Consider the following 19,545-nt stretch of genomic DNA (forward strand, 5'->3'; position numbering starts at 1 on the left):
TTATGTATATAACATATTTAGTTTAAAGGCACGTGTATATAAACTGTTGGACAAATTTTACTAAACGTCATGTCGCAGCAGGTCCACTTTATGTTTGAGTTATTTGTTATATTTCTGTTAGTAAATATGATACGGATTAGTGGAATTTTAACATTTAAATTACCGTATCAATATTTAATTTATAATTTGTGCTTTTTTTTTTCACCTAGCAAAACATTAAATATTGGTTAAATCAATCCAAAAATTTTTGTAGACCTGCTGGAACATTTTATTTTTCTAACTATGATAAACAATGTTGAAATTTTGGGTGATCGGGGCTGAAGTTCAGAATTTGAGAAGTTTCGAGAGCGCCTAATTCCGAATTAAAATATCGAAAATCCAAAACAAGTAAAGACCAAAGTGGTGAAGCTTCACCAAACCAGAAATTCACAAAACTGAGAATCTTCTATAATTCCGAACTTTGATGCATCAGATTTATAAATTTTCGCACTTTTGGAACTTTGAGCCGTCGCGTTTCGGACCATTCGAAACTCTGATCTTTCGTCAAAATTTGATTTCTCTGCTTTTCAAATTCAGAACTTCAACCCCGCCCGAAACTTTTTACAATCAATCTCGTTAGGGATTAACGCGAATGTCAAAAACGGAACTAAAAGTAAACCAATGAAGCAACGTGGCCAAAATAAGAATAAAAATCCGAAGAATCATACAATGGAACTTGAACGAGATACGAAAAGAGAATTTTCGTCGTTTTGGAGTCTCGCTTTGGCTATATGTTTAGACAATGGCTATCGCGGATTTGTTTGACCGTTTTGCGAGTCAGACGATATTCTCTTCCCTCCTCTCCTCTCCTCTCCAAACAAACAAACAAACAACGATATAATCAGAGTTTGCGGTTATCATAGAACACAATACCGAGCAGTTTACTAGAAGCTGCACAGAACACGTGACTGAGACTTGACGCGGTATTGTCTTAATTGATCTATATGGGAACGCATCGAGTCATCTAAATGGTCCGCTTCTGACGTAAGAAAATCTCACAGCACTGGCTGATTATTATATCCTAATTCTGCAGCGATGCAGCAGCAGTAGCAGCAGCAGCAGCAGCAGCAGCAGATTTCTTCTCACATCAGAGATTATTTTGCGTATAAATTTCAACGAGAATTAAGAATTATCAGACCAATCGTTTATACACTCCACACTATACTATATAGCCGAAAATACTTGCGTGAGGTCAAATTACGGAGATCCTGTCATTGGGATGTGTCCTGTCGTTAGTCATTATACGTAGTTTGCGAATTTAAACAATATATAGCACCATATTAGAAGGCTAGACGAGTCGACTCGCGGCGTCTTGTTCTTTGCTGTTCAAGCTGTTACGCAACGCCAAGAAGACTCTTGAAAGTCGCTTAACGTTATACATTTTACTTGTATAAAAAAGGAACAAACTTACGTACATACATTTCGCCTCCCGTCAGCATCGTTATTCAAATTTGAACATAAAGAAAAAGAAGAAGTGAAAAATTTCTGTGCGCACGAACAAACTCCAGTCGACAAAAACACAAAATGAAAATTAAAGTCTTAATTTTATCTGCCTTTATTTATACCCCGATTATAAATATTTCTTTCACTTTCATTCCGATAATTATCAAAGTGTATAAATTAACGAGAGAGAAATTAATAATTCGAACGCGGATATCGTTACCCTCGAGTTAAACCGCGTCTATCTATAATACCTAACAATAATTCAGCGAAGATCCGAGGAGCCTGAGAGAGGGATGAAAAAAAAAAAACGTCGAGCAAATAATGTGTGGAAGAGAAGAAAATTTCCAGAGATTATCGACCGATTTAGAACCAGCGGTGATTAAAGATATCCGCTCTGACGCTTCTCGCGACTCTCGCAGACGCCAGGCTCACTTACTTTTAACTCGACTTTAACTAACTCACGTAAAGTATGAAAGTCTCTTTGACTCAAGCTGCGGAATACCGATGCGTGTACGTGTATGTATCCGTGTATGCGAATACTTGCGTAAAGCCGTGACCAAAAAGGAAACAAGAGATTCGGAGAAACAATTGTATCCACGTGATATTGTGTTGATGATCGTATTAGTATCATATACTTGTATTTATTATTATATATTTGCGGAATGCGGTTGGTTCAGTATTATTTATTCTTGTTTTTTTTTTATTTTTTATTTTTATTTCTTTCTTTTTTATCTCCAACGTACCTACGTAATAATATAAGTACGATTCGTCCAATGACATATCCTTTCGACGGTGTCAAATCGCTGTTGACTTCTCTTCTTTGACGCAAAATTCTCGCTATAATTGTGACGCGCGTTATTATTTCTTGTATATCTTGTTCCTTATATTCTCGTCAAAATTAACCTCCATTTTCCACTTTGCATTCAATTTCGTATATAGGGTATGCATCTTTATACATGCATATGTACGTGTATTAGAGTGTTTAAAAAAAAAATCGGCCTTTTTTTTTCTGGTTTTCTTCTCTTCAATGAACATTGCAAAATTGTCAGAGTATCCGTAAAGAAAAATCCTGTCAAAGTATGAGCCTTAATATTATTATTTAAAGGTGGTGATTCTGAATTTTCTGTTTCCATTTAAATAATATGGGAAAACTTGTTTTCTGAACTTTGAAATTTTATTACTCGTAAACGAATCACTGTACAATAATAATCGGGATGGATTTTTGTCGGAAATTGAACGCTCTGTAAAAAAGGTTGGAATGAAGATTTACGTAAGGCGAGTCGTTTCGAAGTTATCAGGCCTCGAACGTTGTGAACTGTTCAAAATAACGATGCGATAATATACTTAATAATAATATAATATAAAAATAATGATGTAATATTATTTTGAACAGTAAGCGACTTAAAATTGTGTTGAAAATTCATCTCTCTTAATTATAATATTATCCTAATTCATTGCACTTGAAATTATGTGTCCTCATTATTGATTGCACCTATAAATTGTATTGAAAAATTCGGTATCAAATTATGTGATTACGAAGTGATCATTGGTGTACAACAAGAAATTCATTTCACGACGCGAAAGTACGCAATAAAAATACAGCATTTGTCGGGTTTTTTTTCTTCCATTTTTTTTTTTTTTTTTTTCTCTTACAAAAATTCGAACATTTGATTGATATTTTTTCTTTAAATAATATTACGTAACTTGAGTACGTATTTTTACGTACGGAGCTGCCGTTTTATCTTCGATATTTGCGGTTTCAAAGTGAACGGATGATTGAACTTATATTTTTATCTAATTATGTGTGTTTGTCTGTATATATAGATATTATGCATATCGCGTAGTGTGATTTCCTCAGGATATTTACTTAATGTATTACGATTCCGTGAAGCATTTTTTTTATACATATCAAAATTAATGTTATACAGCTGTAATACTTGGATTCTCGATTCTTTTCGAAATCTGTATTTCAAAATATCTTTTTATCACGGATTTCATTTCTATTGATGACAACTATTCGAATAACCAGTTTGTTTCGTTCATTGCAAAAAAAAAAAAAAAAGAGGTGGAAAAAAGGAATAAGAGAAAGAGAGAGAGAAAAGACACATGTGTGAACTGAACAAGCGGCAAAATAAGTATTGAAAAAAAAAAATTATTTGCATGCAAAAATGAATACGCGCGTATTACGGTCCGCCGAACTGCAGTGCACTGAATACCGTTTTCAGTATTGTCAACCGTTCCAAGCCGCATTGATGTGCGAAATGAATTTAAACTGCAAACGAATGAACAATATTGCGAAAAGTGTGAAAACAGCCGATTGAAAAAACATATTTTTTTACTCCGAGGGTTTCTGTTTGAAATTCAACACTCGGAGCTTTGTATTGTAAAGTTTTTTTTTGAAAATATATCTACATCCGCAATATATATATCGCAATCAAAGTTACGATTTGCGATAAATTTGATAATGAAAAATCTGTGCTAAATATCTTCAGTTTAAAATGAATTAGAAACATTTGAAATATATGCTTCTTTTATAACGTTTGATTATGCTAATTTGAAATATTACGTTTACTTTTAATATCTCATGATTTTTCTACCACGTGATATAATATATAGTTTATAATTTTTTCAATTAATTATACGTACACTTGCTTTGTGTTTTTAATTTGATTCATTATACGATATAAAGAAAAAAAGAAGAAAAAAAAGGAAAGCTTACAACGATCGTATTCATAATGATTTTTGTAAAGATTCATCAGGGATTTATAAATATTATATATTATACGATTCAAACGCACGTTGATTGCAGAATAATAAACACGATTTATTAGCACAACGTTTTCACTCTCGCGATGCGTGATTAGATGAACTCATCGATTTATCATCCAGTTGAAGAACGAGATATAAATTCATCGGAAATCAATTTACAAATGATTTACAAAAGCTGCATCTGTAATATCGAATTCACACTTTATATGTACCTGTCTATGCAATAGACTATCAATTATACAGCAATCAAATAATTCATTTTTACCATCGTTTAATTACTTATTTTATAACTACCGACTAATCGTAGAGAAACAACTTTCCTTTTTTTTTTTTTTTTTTCTTCCCTCTCGTTCAAAACCGGTACATCATCATCCACGGTTTGTGCAAATTCTTGTTATGACCATAAAATTCCGACTATCCACGTCCCATTTATAAATGGAAAAATATACAGATGATGTGTAACACATGCCCGTGTATATATAATACATATACATATGTATATTGTATATATATATTTTTATACATACATATATATATATATATATATATGCATGCATAAACGGATGTGGTTTACCAGCATAACTTTATATCCCGACCTTGCCGCCTCGATGATACAATCGATTATTACATAACCGAGCGCGTGTATTACGGCTACGTTAGCAACTACGTTTTCAATGTTTTTTTTTCATTCTTATGTACGCTTGCATGCATGCGTGTGCATCGAGTGTATTTTCATACGATATACGATATACAACGTTGCGTATGAAATTATCAGTCGAGAATAAATAATCGATAATTTCAACTGGTCAGATGTAGTTAATTTTTCATCTTTTATTTTTATTAATTTTTTGTAATATGTATATGCAATTATTTTCAAGTTTTATTCACGATCGAAATCGGCTGCTAATATCGTTCGATGGAGTTTTAGAAATTAGAATCCTGATTGAATGAATCAAGATTATTTATTATACACGTAAGCACAGATGATGATGTGTCATGTTTAATTGACCGCCTGGCAAGCAGCCGTGCTCTTTGAGGGAAAATCGAGAGCAGCACTTGCTTATTGTTAGCCTCATTGCGCGATTATAGAATACGGTTTTGGGCCATGGTCATTCTGGCTAATCGTAACTCATACATGGGCGATGGCACGCAGCGTGCGAATAAGTGCGAATTTTTTAAAAATTAATAAAGGAATTGTTCGCCTGATTTTATGCACGGTTATTACATCTACAGTAGAATCTCGATTATGCGAACCGTGACTTGATGCGTCCGAACGCAGAATCCAAAAATACAATTTTTGTGTGAAATATACGTTGATGCTCGCTAAAAAATTTTTGAACAGCCGTTCGCCAATTGACGATAAACAGCAATGCAAAACCAAGGTAATAAAATAATCGTTCGACTTTTGAAAGCAGTTCAATATCTATTCCAAATTGTATTATTATTATGCCTGAGGATAAAAATTTTATTTTGGGTTATCCGAATTTTTCATTATCTGAACTTTTATTTAGTTTAATTACTTCGGATAATCGAGGCTCTACTGTATCAGCAATAAATGTCGGAGGGGAAATAAAACGACGCGATCTGTTGGAGGAGCTGCTGATTATTATAACCTCGCGGCCACGTCTTCAGATTGTCATTTCAGCTTGGACCGCTGTGAAAAGTTTACTTTTTTTTCTGTTTATTCCTCCGGTCGTTAATGTATTCGATAAACAAGCTTCTCGCCGCTGAAAAATATTTACGATTTTTCAATCGTTCCGCGTAAACGATATTTCTCATGAATGAAAAACAAACTGGCTGGCTCGTAGATTGGAGGGAAATTTTGCACTTTTTCAAACTATCGAACGTTCAAGCATTCGAGTTTTCTTTATATATATACATATATATATATATATATATATATATATATCTCGGAAGTTACAGTGACGAAAAATAAAAAGCTAGCGGTATATCCACTCAAACTTTTCTCCGAATCCACGCGTAAGAAAGTTAGAAAATGCATTTTCAACATTCGATCATGCTATTTTCATGACCTGTTTTAAATTCTAAACTTTGGCCAAAGTTGCATCGTAAGGTTGCAGCCGATGAATCATGTGAGAAAATCCACAGCTTCGTTTTTCGTTAAAAATCAGACCTTAATCTTAGCTTATTGTTTTAACGAATTTCAAACTAAAAAAATTAACGAAACTTGACGACGAAAATGAACTGCTTAAAAAATGATGTAACAATGGCGAGATAGTTGAAAAAAAAAATTTCTCAACCACGTCCATAAAGAAAAGTCTATTTCAATGCGAATCTATTAGAAAATTGACTTATCTTTGGATGAAAAATAATAATAATAATAATAATAATAATAAATCGATAAAATAAAACATTATTTCAATGCGAAGTGAATATTGCCGTTAATGACGTCACAATCTCAGAGATGCGTAGGAACAAACGGATCCGTGGATGCGAAGATTGCAACAGACGGGAGTCGGAGAGTGCAGCCAAAGATGAAATACTTAATTAATTGAATGATCTTTTAATCTCGCGCGCGCGCTTCCACGAGGATTCATCTTCTTCGTCCGACGCCATAGGCGCACTTAATTACCGCTAGGAAGATGAAAGAGTGAGTGAGAGAAAGAGAGATGAAGAGAGAGAGAGAGAGAGAGAGAGAAAAGGTAAGGTATAAAGGCGCTAATAAAAACAACAAGAGAAACAGTGATGACGATGGCAAAAACTACGTAGAACGTGCAATATTAACGAAGCAAGCCAAGCTGCGTTACTGGAACGCAACGAGAGGATCCGCATTGTGCATCAGCAACGCTATGCTCGTAGATTAATTCGAACTACGTGGGCTTTAAAACGGCCCTCTACTCGTGCACGGCACGTTACAGCCGCGTGAAAATTACCTCAGGCGTAATGAATTGGTAGAAAAATTAATGGGAAGCAGCGCAAACGATCGTGTCGTAGGTGAAGAGAGAGAAATAAAAAATGAAAAAAAAAAAGGATAAAGAAACGAGAAAATTGTCTTGAAGTAAGAAGCTGGTTCCATTATTTTTTTTGTATTTTTTTTTGTATTTTCATCTTCTCACGTCTTGGAAGAATTTTATTTGTTTGTCGTTGTTTTTTTTTTACTGGTATTCTAAAATTCAATTGTGATTAGATTATTAGAATAGCGACACGTGCGAAGAGAGACACACCTTTTACATTCAATTACGCACCTCGTATAGTCGTTTGACCAGTTTCGAAGAAGGAAACCTGTGATCAGAAAGCTAATGAAGAACGATACTCTTCAGAAACTGCGCGGCGATGATCGGCGCTATTCGTAACTTTGAATTGTCCACATATTGTTGATGTGAATGAAATTTATTAAACTGTTATTCACAAGTTAAGGGAGATTTAATAAATAGGTTTCTATTACTTGGCGTCAGGGATTTTATCTCCTGGTATCGAATTAATTTACCAATAAATCGGACGTGACTATAAGATAATATCGCGAATCTTCGCAATGTGGCTAATGAATTTTCATCATTTAAATGTCTATGTAATTGAAGTATCATTCATTCATTTATTCATTCATTCATTAATTCATTCATTCGTTATATATCATATATGCACACACGCGTCATATTATCTACGCACGTGCCAAGTGTTCGCAGTAAAAACCTTCTTCCAATATAATATCTAACATCTAATACCGACGGCTAGATCATGCAGTATATTCTCTAATCTTTCTAAAGCACACGATTCGGGCTGCAATGTAATAGAAACGATCGCCTTTAAGTTTTCATTTATATTCTTTTTGGTCCTGAAATCGCGCTCTTTATATTTTATAATTTATAACATCGTAAAATGATCTCTGATTCGAAAATGCAACGGAGCTTAACGTGGCTTCAGAAATCCATGCATATACACTCATATACGCAACGAAGCAACTTTAATCCGCTACACTGTATGCACTGGAATTAACATCCGTGTATGATTATGTCAGCATCCTCTGGCAGACAATGGATCCGAGAACCCTACAATATTGTCCCTGCATCGACTTGCAGCTCAGTCATACATATATGTATGCATATATCGCACATCGCTTGCTATACATGTTGAAAAAGTTCTGGGTCAGTTCTTAAACCACGAGCCGTCATTTTTCTTTAGAGAAAATGTCACTTCAGCACTTCTACCACTCATTGTTAACGCTTAAATTTTATTTTCGAACGAATATTCTGCCCACGAGTAACAAAATCTTGAATCGTTAGGCTCTGTTTAAATCATCCGAGCAGAGACAATCCCAAGAAACTTTTCCTTCGTTCAGTAGCGAGCATTGCGACGGTACTTTCACTGCCTTATTCCAACTTGATGAGAGGTTCGTTAAGCGACCGAGGGAACAAGGCCAGCAAAATATCCCCTCGAGATCCTCAACTGATCCTCGTTTCGATCCACGGTTTTCCCCCGCAGAGTATGTGACTCGCTTTATCGTTCTCTCGGCATTCTGGTAGGTACTTCCCAAATAATATCGTGGAATATACATGACTCACTCGTAATGGTACCTAATCAATTGTCTTTGCGGTGATGATGATCTATACCCAGATCTACCTGCAACACCAGACGAGAAATACCTAGAAATTGCTGTTCATACATCAAATGCGGTTGATTAATTATTATGCTCGTGTATCTCGAGGCATGAGCTACGGAAAGCAAATATCATTCATCGTTTTCAGATTGTTCCTTGAATTGACATCAACGAGTGGAGAACATCGCTCAGAATCGGGTTAATTTTCTCCCCTTTTCAACGGGGCTGATTTTGACGGACGAATTCTATAGAGAGAACCCGAAATTGTTGAACTTACACAATTGGATCGTGTCTTCTTCTCCATTACGGGGCAGGAATGATTTGCATTTTCGTTCACGAATCATATCGATCGATTCTCGCGATTTGAATTGGGACTTTGGAAGTTCTTTTACAACCACCTCGGAGACAGTATGTCGCCATCGAATCACGCGACGTGACTTCTTCGTGACCCATGAAAATACGGACGCGAATTGAACTCGAATCATTTCGGAGTATAAAGTTTTCGGGACTTTCGAAAAAGCGTGACAAAGAATGACTTTGCGCTAACAATAATTCTTCTTTCGAAATAAACGCAGAGTCAATCACGTGGATAAAGATTATGAGATTAGCGTATGATTTGCTTGTGGAATAGCAGAGTCATTTCCAGTGCTCAGCTTCGTACATCGGACGTGAAAATTTATTACTCAAACCCAAATAAATTCTCTGAACTATCAACCGTTCGTGCAACAACAATAATAACGACAACGACAACAATAAAGGTATTCCTTTACGCTTTGTACGTCAAATTCTTCATCTTTATTGTCGACACTTTGTTCTCGTCTTGTTCGTACCAACACCTGCCAGCATTAATCTCAATTTCCTCGAGCAGTGATTTACGTCTCTCTAGCGGGGCCTCAACTTTTCTTTTAGTTTCAACCCTCGCCTCGCTCTCCGTTTCGCGGCTCCTTCTTACACGGAGTGTATTGGCTTCTAGTAGTTATATAATAATAATAATAATAAAATTAATAACAACGTTCGTCCATTGTCTGCCTGGGACAAGTCCTCTTTACACACCAACCAGGTGATGACAAGCGAAAAAATATTTTTATACAGACGCGTAGTGTCTGGATGAACACAGAATTATTTGCAGTACTTTCACAGTCTCCAGGCAGAAAATAATCTTGACCTCTCCACCGTTTCGTCCGAGATATGAAGTAATTTAACCCTCGCGAACCGCGAACCGCGACCTCCTCCATCTCCTCCACCTCCTCCACCTCCTCTCCTCCTTCTGCTCGAGGATTTAGTACATCGAGCATATTACGTCAGGGAAACGCGTCATTCGAGTTGAAATACACCGAGATGAAGGAAACAGAAATTCGCTGTCAGTGGTCTCCTGTTCCAAAATGGCGCCTGGATGGAAAAGGAGAATGAGGAAAACTCACGCAGAGGAAAGTGGAGATAGAACGAGACTTTTTTTTCCTTAAATTGTGCTTGGTTTTTATTACATATACGTTGTGCTTAATTTGTTCTTGCGGTTTGTTGAATTCGAGCAGCCACCCTCAGACCTGAGAAAAATGGCTAAGAAATTCTTCTCCCCTGTCTTATTCGCTCTCCGTCAGACCCCCTGAGAGTTTTTAAATGGAAAGGACTAGACTGACGGGGTTGCCTCGAGTGGATTGCGCGTGGAAGAGAAAAATATCAGCAAAACTCTTTCTCCTCTCAACGCTGTTGCCTCTCGCCTTTTGGGCAAGACTGATACATATGCAAGCTGTGGCTGGATAACCGCTAAGGTGTATTAAAATATATACCCTATACCTACTCCTCGTCTGAATAATTTCGACATTAAGTTGATAACTCTGCAACGCTTTAAGGCGGAACGAAGTCCCGGCACAGACTGTGCCAGACAAATAAATCGACGCATCAATTATATCCTCTCTGTATTTCTCTCTCTCTCTCTCTCTCTCCATAATCTTATATTGTTTTTGGTGGAAAATCAGTCGGTGGTTAGGAAAAACCTGAGGCGGTGAGGAAAACCGCTTTAGAGGTTCCAGGAAAACGTCGAAAGCTATATCGAGGTCGTTGAAGGGGACCCAAGTGTTGGAAATCAGGTTGAACTCGAAGAGGAATAGCAATAGGAATAAGGAATAAGGAATAAACAACGTCGTTGCACCGTTGCGTCGCGGTTCGATACGAAACCGAATAATTTTAGAACACCTCCACCTAATTTCAAAGGTCAAAGGTGGATTCCACCTCGAATAAACGTGGCGACTATAGAGAAGAGTGCATTAAATTGTGTTGTGGATACTCTAATGCTGTCCTTGATTCTTTTACTTTTCACCGTAACCAAAGAATGTGATTCTACAAATTCGTGGTTTTACTGTAATTTTATGGTAATCAGGAAAAGTGAGTTTCTTATTCTCAATGTGTGGCTTATATCAGGATTGCCGGTAGAAGATACAAGTCAACTGATGATCAGAAATTGGAAGAGTATAAATGTAATTCAATCGGGATGCAATTGCTTTCTTTCAAACCCGAACTAACCGAGACTCAGGTTAAAATTGATAAAATCCTTTTCATTGCTTCATAGATAACAATTGTGCAGATATGGATCGACGGTAGGAATATCAGTGAGTTGCATTGTACGAGTAGTGCAATCCATCCATCCATCCATCCATCCATCCATAAACGTGTATCGTATATTATCTACATACAAGTGATCAGGCAGCTGCGAGTCGCCCTCGGTAATCAAGTTGTTTAGTCACAGCCGGTGTTAATAAGTGCGCCCGTATCTTCTCGTTAGACGTTGACAATCACGACGTATGTTCCTAATCGAATGTTGAGGCAATGATGATCGTCGCTCAAGTCGGGGTCTACGCACTCTGCACATGGGCCAATAATACAAAGTTCGTGAACCTCGGCGGCGGGCTTTTCATTGGCCTGCCAAGAAGACGTGACATTCGCTGCTGCACCTCTATACAAAACATATCATTAATTTATGTATATAGGCCACCTTTTCTGTCTCACGAAACCTCCCCCCCCCCCCCCCCCCCCCCACCACCCCCCCGGGTTCGAGGAAGTGATTTGTTTCTTTCTATCTTCCTTCCTTTTTTTTTGTTTACACAATCCTCGAGACTCGCCGGATCACTTACGTTTTTTTTTTTTTTTTTTTTTTTTTCACGCTATACGCGATACGTATAACAGAAATAACAATAAATCTGCAAATTTTCGTACATGTAATTCGGCGATAACTGATGGTGACGGTAATAATTCTGTTGTTATATTCTGATTATGTAAAATTTCATTCCTTACTTCCTACACCCAAGGTTATACCTTGGAATAGCCCATATACGGGGGATCAGTTCGACGTTCAGAAACGAATTGCTTCAGCTCCACGCCCTTCAAAATTCAAACCCTGTCTGTTCAAACCACGTATTTACATACGCCGTTAAAAATTTCTTTATCGAACTTCCTGGATGATATTGGAAGTTTTATTCGGATACGGAACAGTGGATTCACCGTACCTACAGTTACCTTTTATTCCACTTAAAAGTACAACAATTTAGTGAATTTGAATTACTTTTTTTGCGTTATTCGTAAAGAAAAATATCTTTATTATAGTAAGTATATAAATTTACAAACCGATTTCGTGAATTGACAACTCTTTTTTACGGTAAACGTGTAGTAAATATTCAATTATTTTTAACCTCGCGATGTTGCAGAACTCCTCAAGCTGTGTGAACGTGTGTCGAGCTTTTCCTCTGTCGAGCTTTTGCTCACCAGGCGAATTCTCGGTTAGGTATGACCTGCCCGCTTTCGTAACGTTGGCAACCCGCTTAATGATTCGCGAATCCGCGATTCCCGACTCATTTAAACGAATATATACACGACGAACCGCAAAATCGCGACAAGTCTTTGAGTTCTTTCCCCTCTTTGTCACAAGTTTTTGGCTTTATTTATAAATTGTGTTGCGGTTTTTTTTTTCTTTTCCTTTTTTTTTTTTGTTACCTTTGCTACCTGTGAACACAGACTTTTGCGGCTTGCGGTTAGATTTATACCGAGAACTTGAGAGTATATATATATTACAACGGCACAGTCGTGGGATTGTTACTTTGAAGCAAGCTGAGATTTTTAGAGGGGAAAAACTCGAGTCTCGATCGGATTACGCACACAGAAAGAAAAGGAAGAAAATACGATACATACATTCACACTTGCGCAAGGTCTCAGCCAGCCTTCGTTATATGCTTTGACTCACCCAAAACCTGGTACTTTTTGCGATCACGATTACGATCACGATCACGATGACGTTACAAGTCCTCATCTCCTTTCTCGATCTTAAATTAACGCAGGTCAAGGATAATAATCTTCATCGAATGCTTTTCTTTCGCTGAAATTTCAAACTGTTACTTCAGTTCGATCGTCGTTTACAAAATTAATTGATCCAAAGCAGTTTTTGTGCCGTTGAAATATCAAGGGGCATCGAAAATTGGGCCGATCGATTGGGCGAAGAAGCGATCCTTCGGAGAGATCGGTTCTCTCTTAACTTTTTTTTTTTTCTTTTTTTTTTATCATTTCATTTCTCTTTTCCAACCAGTCTCTTTAGCATATCGCCGTTCGTTCGTTAAAACGCTTGCTCGCATGAGATTAAAGAATTTTATAGCTTTACGCTCCAATTCTTATCCATTAAACGAACGCACGCTGACCGCTGGTCAATATAATGACGTCACGTGATCCCTTGACTCGTCGACCGAACGGAAAAATTTCGCAATTTTTATTTTGATTTATTTTCGTTCTTACTTTTCTTTCTTTTTCTTTTTATGCCGTACGTACGTACGTACGTACCTACGCATCTCATGTTATTAACTATTAATATTTTACAGTACGGATTGTACGAATGAAAATTACAGTTCGTATATCATAAAATTTGCTCGTTTATAGACCTATTTCAATGCTGCGCACGCTATACGTATAATAACATCTCAGATCACGAGAATCAATTCGAAACAGACACCTAGAATAAATTAAATCGCCTTCAAGCCGCAGATTATTAATGTATGATTATTCAACCCTTTAATATTAATTCGTATAGAATCGACTGCTGATCGCCAAAATTCTCAACCGAAAACAAAAATCTTCTTTTTTCTTTGCTCTTCAAGAAATTTCACTCCTTTGAAATTAGACTTTATTCTTTGTACTTCTGGGTCCACGATCCTTGTGTAAAAAAAAAATTGCTCTATTCTATTCTTTTTCAAAACTCCATATTCATCGATGGTTAAATTTCCTGATTACGGTTTTTTATCATTTTCTGCCGTTTTTAAAAATCGTCACTCTCTTCAGTAGCGGTTTTCAAATGTGACACACTTCACACACTCAAATGCATATTTAATTTTACGATTGACTTTAGCCATATCCGTGACGAATCGAGGTCGAGAGGTTTTAACAGAATGCAAGGTAATCATATTTGTTCTTCGAATAGTCAAAGGATGACGCGATCGGCGGTACCAAACTGCGAATCTTCAAACACGTGACCGTTTTTTCTACACCGTTTTTTCCCGTTTTTACGCCGCTATTCTTTCTTTCTTTTTTTGTGTATTTAGCTCTTTTCACACAAGCTGCCGTGTCGCTAAATTTTCGTCTGCCCACCCATATACGTAGTTTAAAAATGAACGACTGCAGCGCTGGAATTATCCTGCCCTGCCTGCATGCTCGAGGTATATAGAAAAGGTCGTAGGGTTTGAGGATACTAAACTTCATAGAGCAATAATTTTTCTTTAATATCCTACCGCGCGCTTCGCCGTTTGCTCTGCATGCAGTCAATAAAAGTAAACTCCTGCATATTCGCCACTCGTACATCACGCCCATATGGGTCCAGGATTTACCGTGAGCATCGTACGTGTATCTACTGCGCAGCTCACAATTTTCAAAATCACAAAATGCATCACCCTCAATCCTGCAACTCTACTCAATAACTTTATGGTGTACAATCCTGCAGTAAAACGAAAAGAAATTCATGCACAAAGCAAAAAAAAAAAAAAAGAGATCAATCCATAGATCAAACGCAGCTTATCGTATTCACTTTTTCAAAAAAAATAAATAAAATAGAAAATATCCTTCACTCTTTCTTTCTTCTGTTTAAAATCAAACTTTACTACATCTGATGCGCATAACTATTATTACGGTTTTAACACCTAATTGACTCACTTCGCGCAGGCCTCGTGATCAGCTGCGGATGACGAGACTGCAGGTCAATTCAAAATTCTTTCATCGTGCACCGGTAACTGTAATTTTTTTTTTTTTTTTTTTCAAGTTTTCTTTTTTCTTCTTCTATATGACACGATTACGGATTTTCTACTCGCAAATCAATTTTTTCCCTGCGCACGAATATTTTATTAAAATTTTACAAAGACGGATAAAGAAACTGAAAGAAGAAAAAATAGATGAGATACCAACATCATTACGAATGACGCAGGCGTTTCAACTAATCTGTGGTTTTTTCCCACGAAAATACTTTCGTGAAATTTGTCGTTATATGATGCGATTCTTTGAAATCTGACCACACTGCGCAAGTTGGGGGAAATACCTAAATATTTCACCGGTAATGTCTTTACCCGAATTTTAATGTGCCTGACCGACATTTACCGCGTTGTAGTAAAAATTTGGGCTAAAGTCATTTGTGACTATAATATGTATGGGATATTCCACGCCAGTTCGACCAATGTTAAACCCCGACCATCTCAAACTCATTTCATGTTTTTTTTCTAACATTTTACTCGGTAAAAAACGTGACCTGAATTTTTTGTCAAATTTTTTTATTCAATCGTTTATTTTTCCACCAATTCAACGATTCTTCACTCTAGGTAGTAAAGATAATTTTGGGTTTAGAAAATGTTAGAAAAAAAACATGAAATGATTTTGAGATAATCAGGGTTTAACACTGGTCGAGCTGACATGAAATACTCCATAAAATCTTTAATAAAAATTAGCTACATTAATAAATTGCGTTTTCTGATTTCAGATTTTACTGGGATCTCTGTATGCTTCTACTGCTCGTCGCAAACTTGATCATTCTACCGGTTGCCATTAGTTTTTTCAACGATGATTTGAGCACCAGGTGGATAGCCTTCAACTGCCTTTCAGACACGATATTTCTCGTAGATATTGTCGTCAACTTCCGGACGGGTGAGTTCTACATAAATCCTCATATTGTCGCCCTTCCACACAATTGTCCAGTCAAGCAAATCCAACTCTTTAACACGCTCACGCAGTGTCTCTTCTTTCTTCCATCTTCTTCTCTCCTCCATTAACAAAATTCTTTTCTCAACAATCTACGGTGGAGAAAAAAAATTGCCCACAAATTTTACGCTTCTTATTTATTTCTTTTCTCTAGTTGTATAAAAAGAACTTGAGAAATTACGGGGCGGGGGGGGGGGGGGAGGGGGCGACGACGTCGGGCGAAGTAAAAAGAAAGGCGTTTGAAAATTGGCCAAATTTTTTTCCCCCTTGTGGGAGGAACCTGCACTTCAGCATCATATTATCCCGATTTATCTTTCCGCTCCAGCAATTAATCGGATATTAATGTTCTAAGCAGTATAAAAATAACATTTGCCTTACCGATCCCCCGCAGCCATGTCTGATGCAGCGATATTTTTCCGAGATTTTTTTATTTTTTATTTTTTTTTTCTAACGACGGAGATATTCAGACTCAAGTTTTTTTTTAGACTGAAGGAATTTACAGCTCCTTGGACCGAGCTTCTTACTCTCTTATTTTGTACTTCGGTAACTGATTACGCAATTTGGATTTGAATGACGAAATCAATATTTTATATTCCGCATCGTTTCAGGTATCATGCAACAGGACAACGCCGAACAAGTGATCCTGGACCCGAAGCTCATCGCTAAGCACTACCTCAGGACGTGGTTCTTCCTGGACCTCATCTCCTCCATACCTCTCGACTATATTTTCCTCATATTCAATCAAGTGAGCAAAGAATTCACAATGCATGTTTGTTTTTGCTTTTTTTTTTCCTCTTCATTTCATAACGTCTTTGACGTCAAGTAAGAACGCCACGATTTTCTGGAAAAACATTCTACCACAAGTCTAGACTTTACGGCACTTTGTTATGTTGTATACCGATTGAACTTTTGAATCTTTAGCTGCGTATAAAAATAATTTTACGTGATTTTATTTCAAGTGCAGAAAATTATTTTTATACTCATTTGGTGGAAATGCTAAAACTTTCACTACATGGAGTAAAATTTTTAATCCTGTATGACGTAGTCGATTGTAAATTTTTGATTTATTATAATAACCGAGAAACGATTCTTCGATATTGAGACGATATTGTTTTAGTTATAATATCTCCTTTTAAATTGGTCATATTTTAATTTGCGTTGTTCAAATTTTTATCAAGATTATTAATTTCACTACTCATTGAGAATTTTTTAATCCGTACTCACCGTCATTGGATAAAACGACACTCCTGGAGATATTTTGATTCGTTTTTTCTTCTTCCTTAACTTTTTGCTCGGACGATACGACCCGTTAATCCTTAATTTCGCTACAATTCTGACGCTCGATTCATGGCCCAACCCAACCTAACCTTCGAAGCAAACTAACTCCATCTATTCAAGCTTCAAGCATCGGCTATGCATAGGCTGAGCTTTTCGTGGCGTCCCAATGCGGATATAATATCGAATTGCATAAATGTTGTAAGACGGGATTCTGCATTGAAAATCAAGCCATTTTGTTCGCTAAATTATCATCAGTACTTAGGCTTTTTGCTAAGGTCAAATAACGACCAAAAGATTTTTGCCATTCGATTCTTCGGCCCAAAATATAAAATGTTGATATAAATAATAAACAAGTAATCGTACGAGAGAAATAAAATCGAAGGTGTATGCAGTCGATGGCGGCCATGTTGATTTCGTACTATATTAACCTTTGACTCGATAGCGCGTGACTTTGGAAAAGTTTTTCCGAAAAGAATCTACTCGCGAAAAACTTGTTAACGCTAGATATGTATATCGTCAAGTCGGAATTCACTCTTGCCTCGTTGGTGTTTTTGTATATCTCTTTCACACAAGTTTCAGGACTTCAGCGAGTCGTTGCAATTCCTGAACGCTGGACGTGCCCTCAGGATTCTAAGGCTGGCCAAACTTTTGTCGTTGGTCAGGTTACTTCGTCTATCGAGGCTCGTTCGTTACGTTTCGCAATGGGAGGAGGTTTATGTGAGTACCTTGTCATTTTTCTTATTTACATCAACCCTCTCGTTTTTAATATACCTACGTTTATATAATATACAAATATTTACCATCGTATTATATTTATAGAATTTAAATATATATTAATTATATATATAATATATAATCGTAATAAGTAAAGTTAAGATTATCAGCCAATTTAGGGTATGTGTAAAAATTGACTCGCAAGCGATTGCATTTGCGCTAACAAGCAATATTTTTTGTTTCCTTCCTTTTTTTTTTCTTTTTCTTTTTTTTTTTTTTTATCCTTCTGCAGTTCGAAATTGGGACCGAAATCCACGGTCCTCGACAAATATATATAGTATATCGCATATGTATATTATTAGGCATGCCAAAAATCACGTTTTCTATAAGTTATATTATAGCACAAGTTTTGCACTCAAGTGCAAAAGTCGTTTCGATAACGGCAACGAGAGAGCGTCCATCTCATCGATCTTGGAATACTTATTTTATTTCAATCGATCGTTGATAACAAAATGTTTAAAGCAGCGTCGTGCGAACGTTGAAAATTAATTTTTGTTCGCCTAAGGTTTTTTTTTTAACTCGGTATTTTTTTTTTTTTGTTCACCTTAACAATTAATTGCTAAATATTACTATATGTATATGAAATTTTTTTCACGATTGTTAGGTTGAATAAGTTTATTTTCACCAGATTTTATTTGCCATAAACCGAAAATTGAATCATAATTATACGGCATTGATTTCCTTTTCCGGCGCAGTGAGATACAATCGTACAAACTTCTATTATAAGCACTTGAAACCAAGTATTTCCAGAAGCTTTGTTCAATTATACTGTCGTAAATAAATTTCCGTAGCTTTTCACAATTTATCGTAAGTTTCGACGCGTCGCAGAATATTTTATTTTCACCAGGTATAACAATTTTCACGCACATGTCCGAATTACTGTATAATAACGATTTGATTAGTAGTCAGCGTATTCAGCGTATAATTAAATTATATATTTGAATAGGTAATTGTTTTATTCAATATCGTAGGTAAAGAAGATCGTAGATTCTTTTTTCTCCTTGTATTTTTCTCTGTTTCTCTGTTTTCTCCTCATTACTTTCGTTGCAGGACGTTTCTTTCCTTCTAGTTTACTAGTTTATTTATTTATTTATTTATTTACTTTTTACTTCTTCTTTTACAACTCTTTTCACGGACCTTCAGTCCAAAGACGCCGAGGAACGCGACGAGAGGTCGAAATACATAATTCAAAGTTTAATCAAAACATCGTCCTATCACATACCTACTTGCCCCAATTTTTATTTCACTTTTTTTTTTTTTTTTTTACTTTTTTTATTCAAACAACCCAGCCGCTGTTTCAGACCAAAAATGAATATCTCAGAATATCTTATCTCTGAAATTTCTTAAATTTTATATAAATCATAATTATTCCTCAAATCGTTCCGAACTAAAAAATCACAAGAGAATAACCAAAGAAATTTCACCAAAAACTGTTCACTCTGTTATGTGTAACCTTCGACAATCCGTTCGTTCTTTTT

The 19,545-nt window shown here is 36.3% G+C and overlaps 1 protein-coding gene across 14 annotated transcripts in view; it reads left to right on the forward strand.

Annotated features, from left to right (window-relative positions):
* The window catches only part of LOC124416146 (potassium/sodium hyperpolarization-activated cyclic nucleotide-gated channel 2), a 55,950-nt gene that overhangs the window by 10,490 nt on the left and 25,915 nt on the right, over positions 1-19,545 (forward strand). For 10 of the 14 annotated variants that reach the window (XM_046897056.1, XM_046897046.1, XM_046897045.1 and 7 more), the window contains exons 3-5: positions 15,798-15,961; positions 16,624-16,760; positions 17,867-18,010. In XM_046897056.1, the coding sequence (XP_046753012.1) occupies positions 15,798-15,961; positions 16,624-16,760; positions 17,867-18,010 (445 nt within the window). The remainder of the gene's footprint in view (positions 1-15,797; positions 15,962-16,623; positions 16,761-17,866; positions 18,011-19,545) is intronic. The other 4 variants (XM_046897044.1, XM_046897051.1, XM_046897054.1 and 1 more) reach the window with 2 other exon arrangements.

Source organism: Diprion similis, chromosome 2, assembly GCF_021155765.1.
Source record: "Diprion similis isolate iyDipSimi1 chromosome 2, iyDipSimi1.1, whole genome shotgun sequence".
NCBI classification, from domain to species: Eukaryota; Metazoa; Arthropoda; class Insecta; order Hymenoptera; family Diprionidae; genus Diprion; species Diprion similis.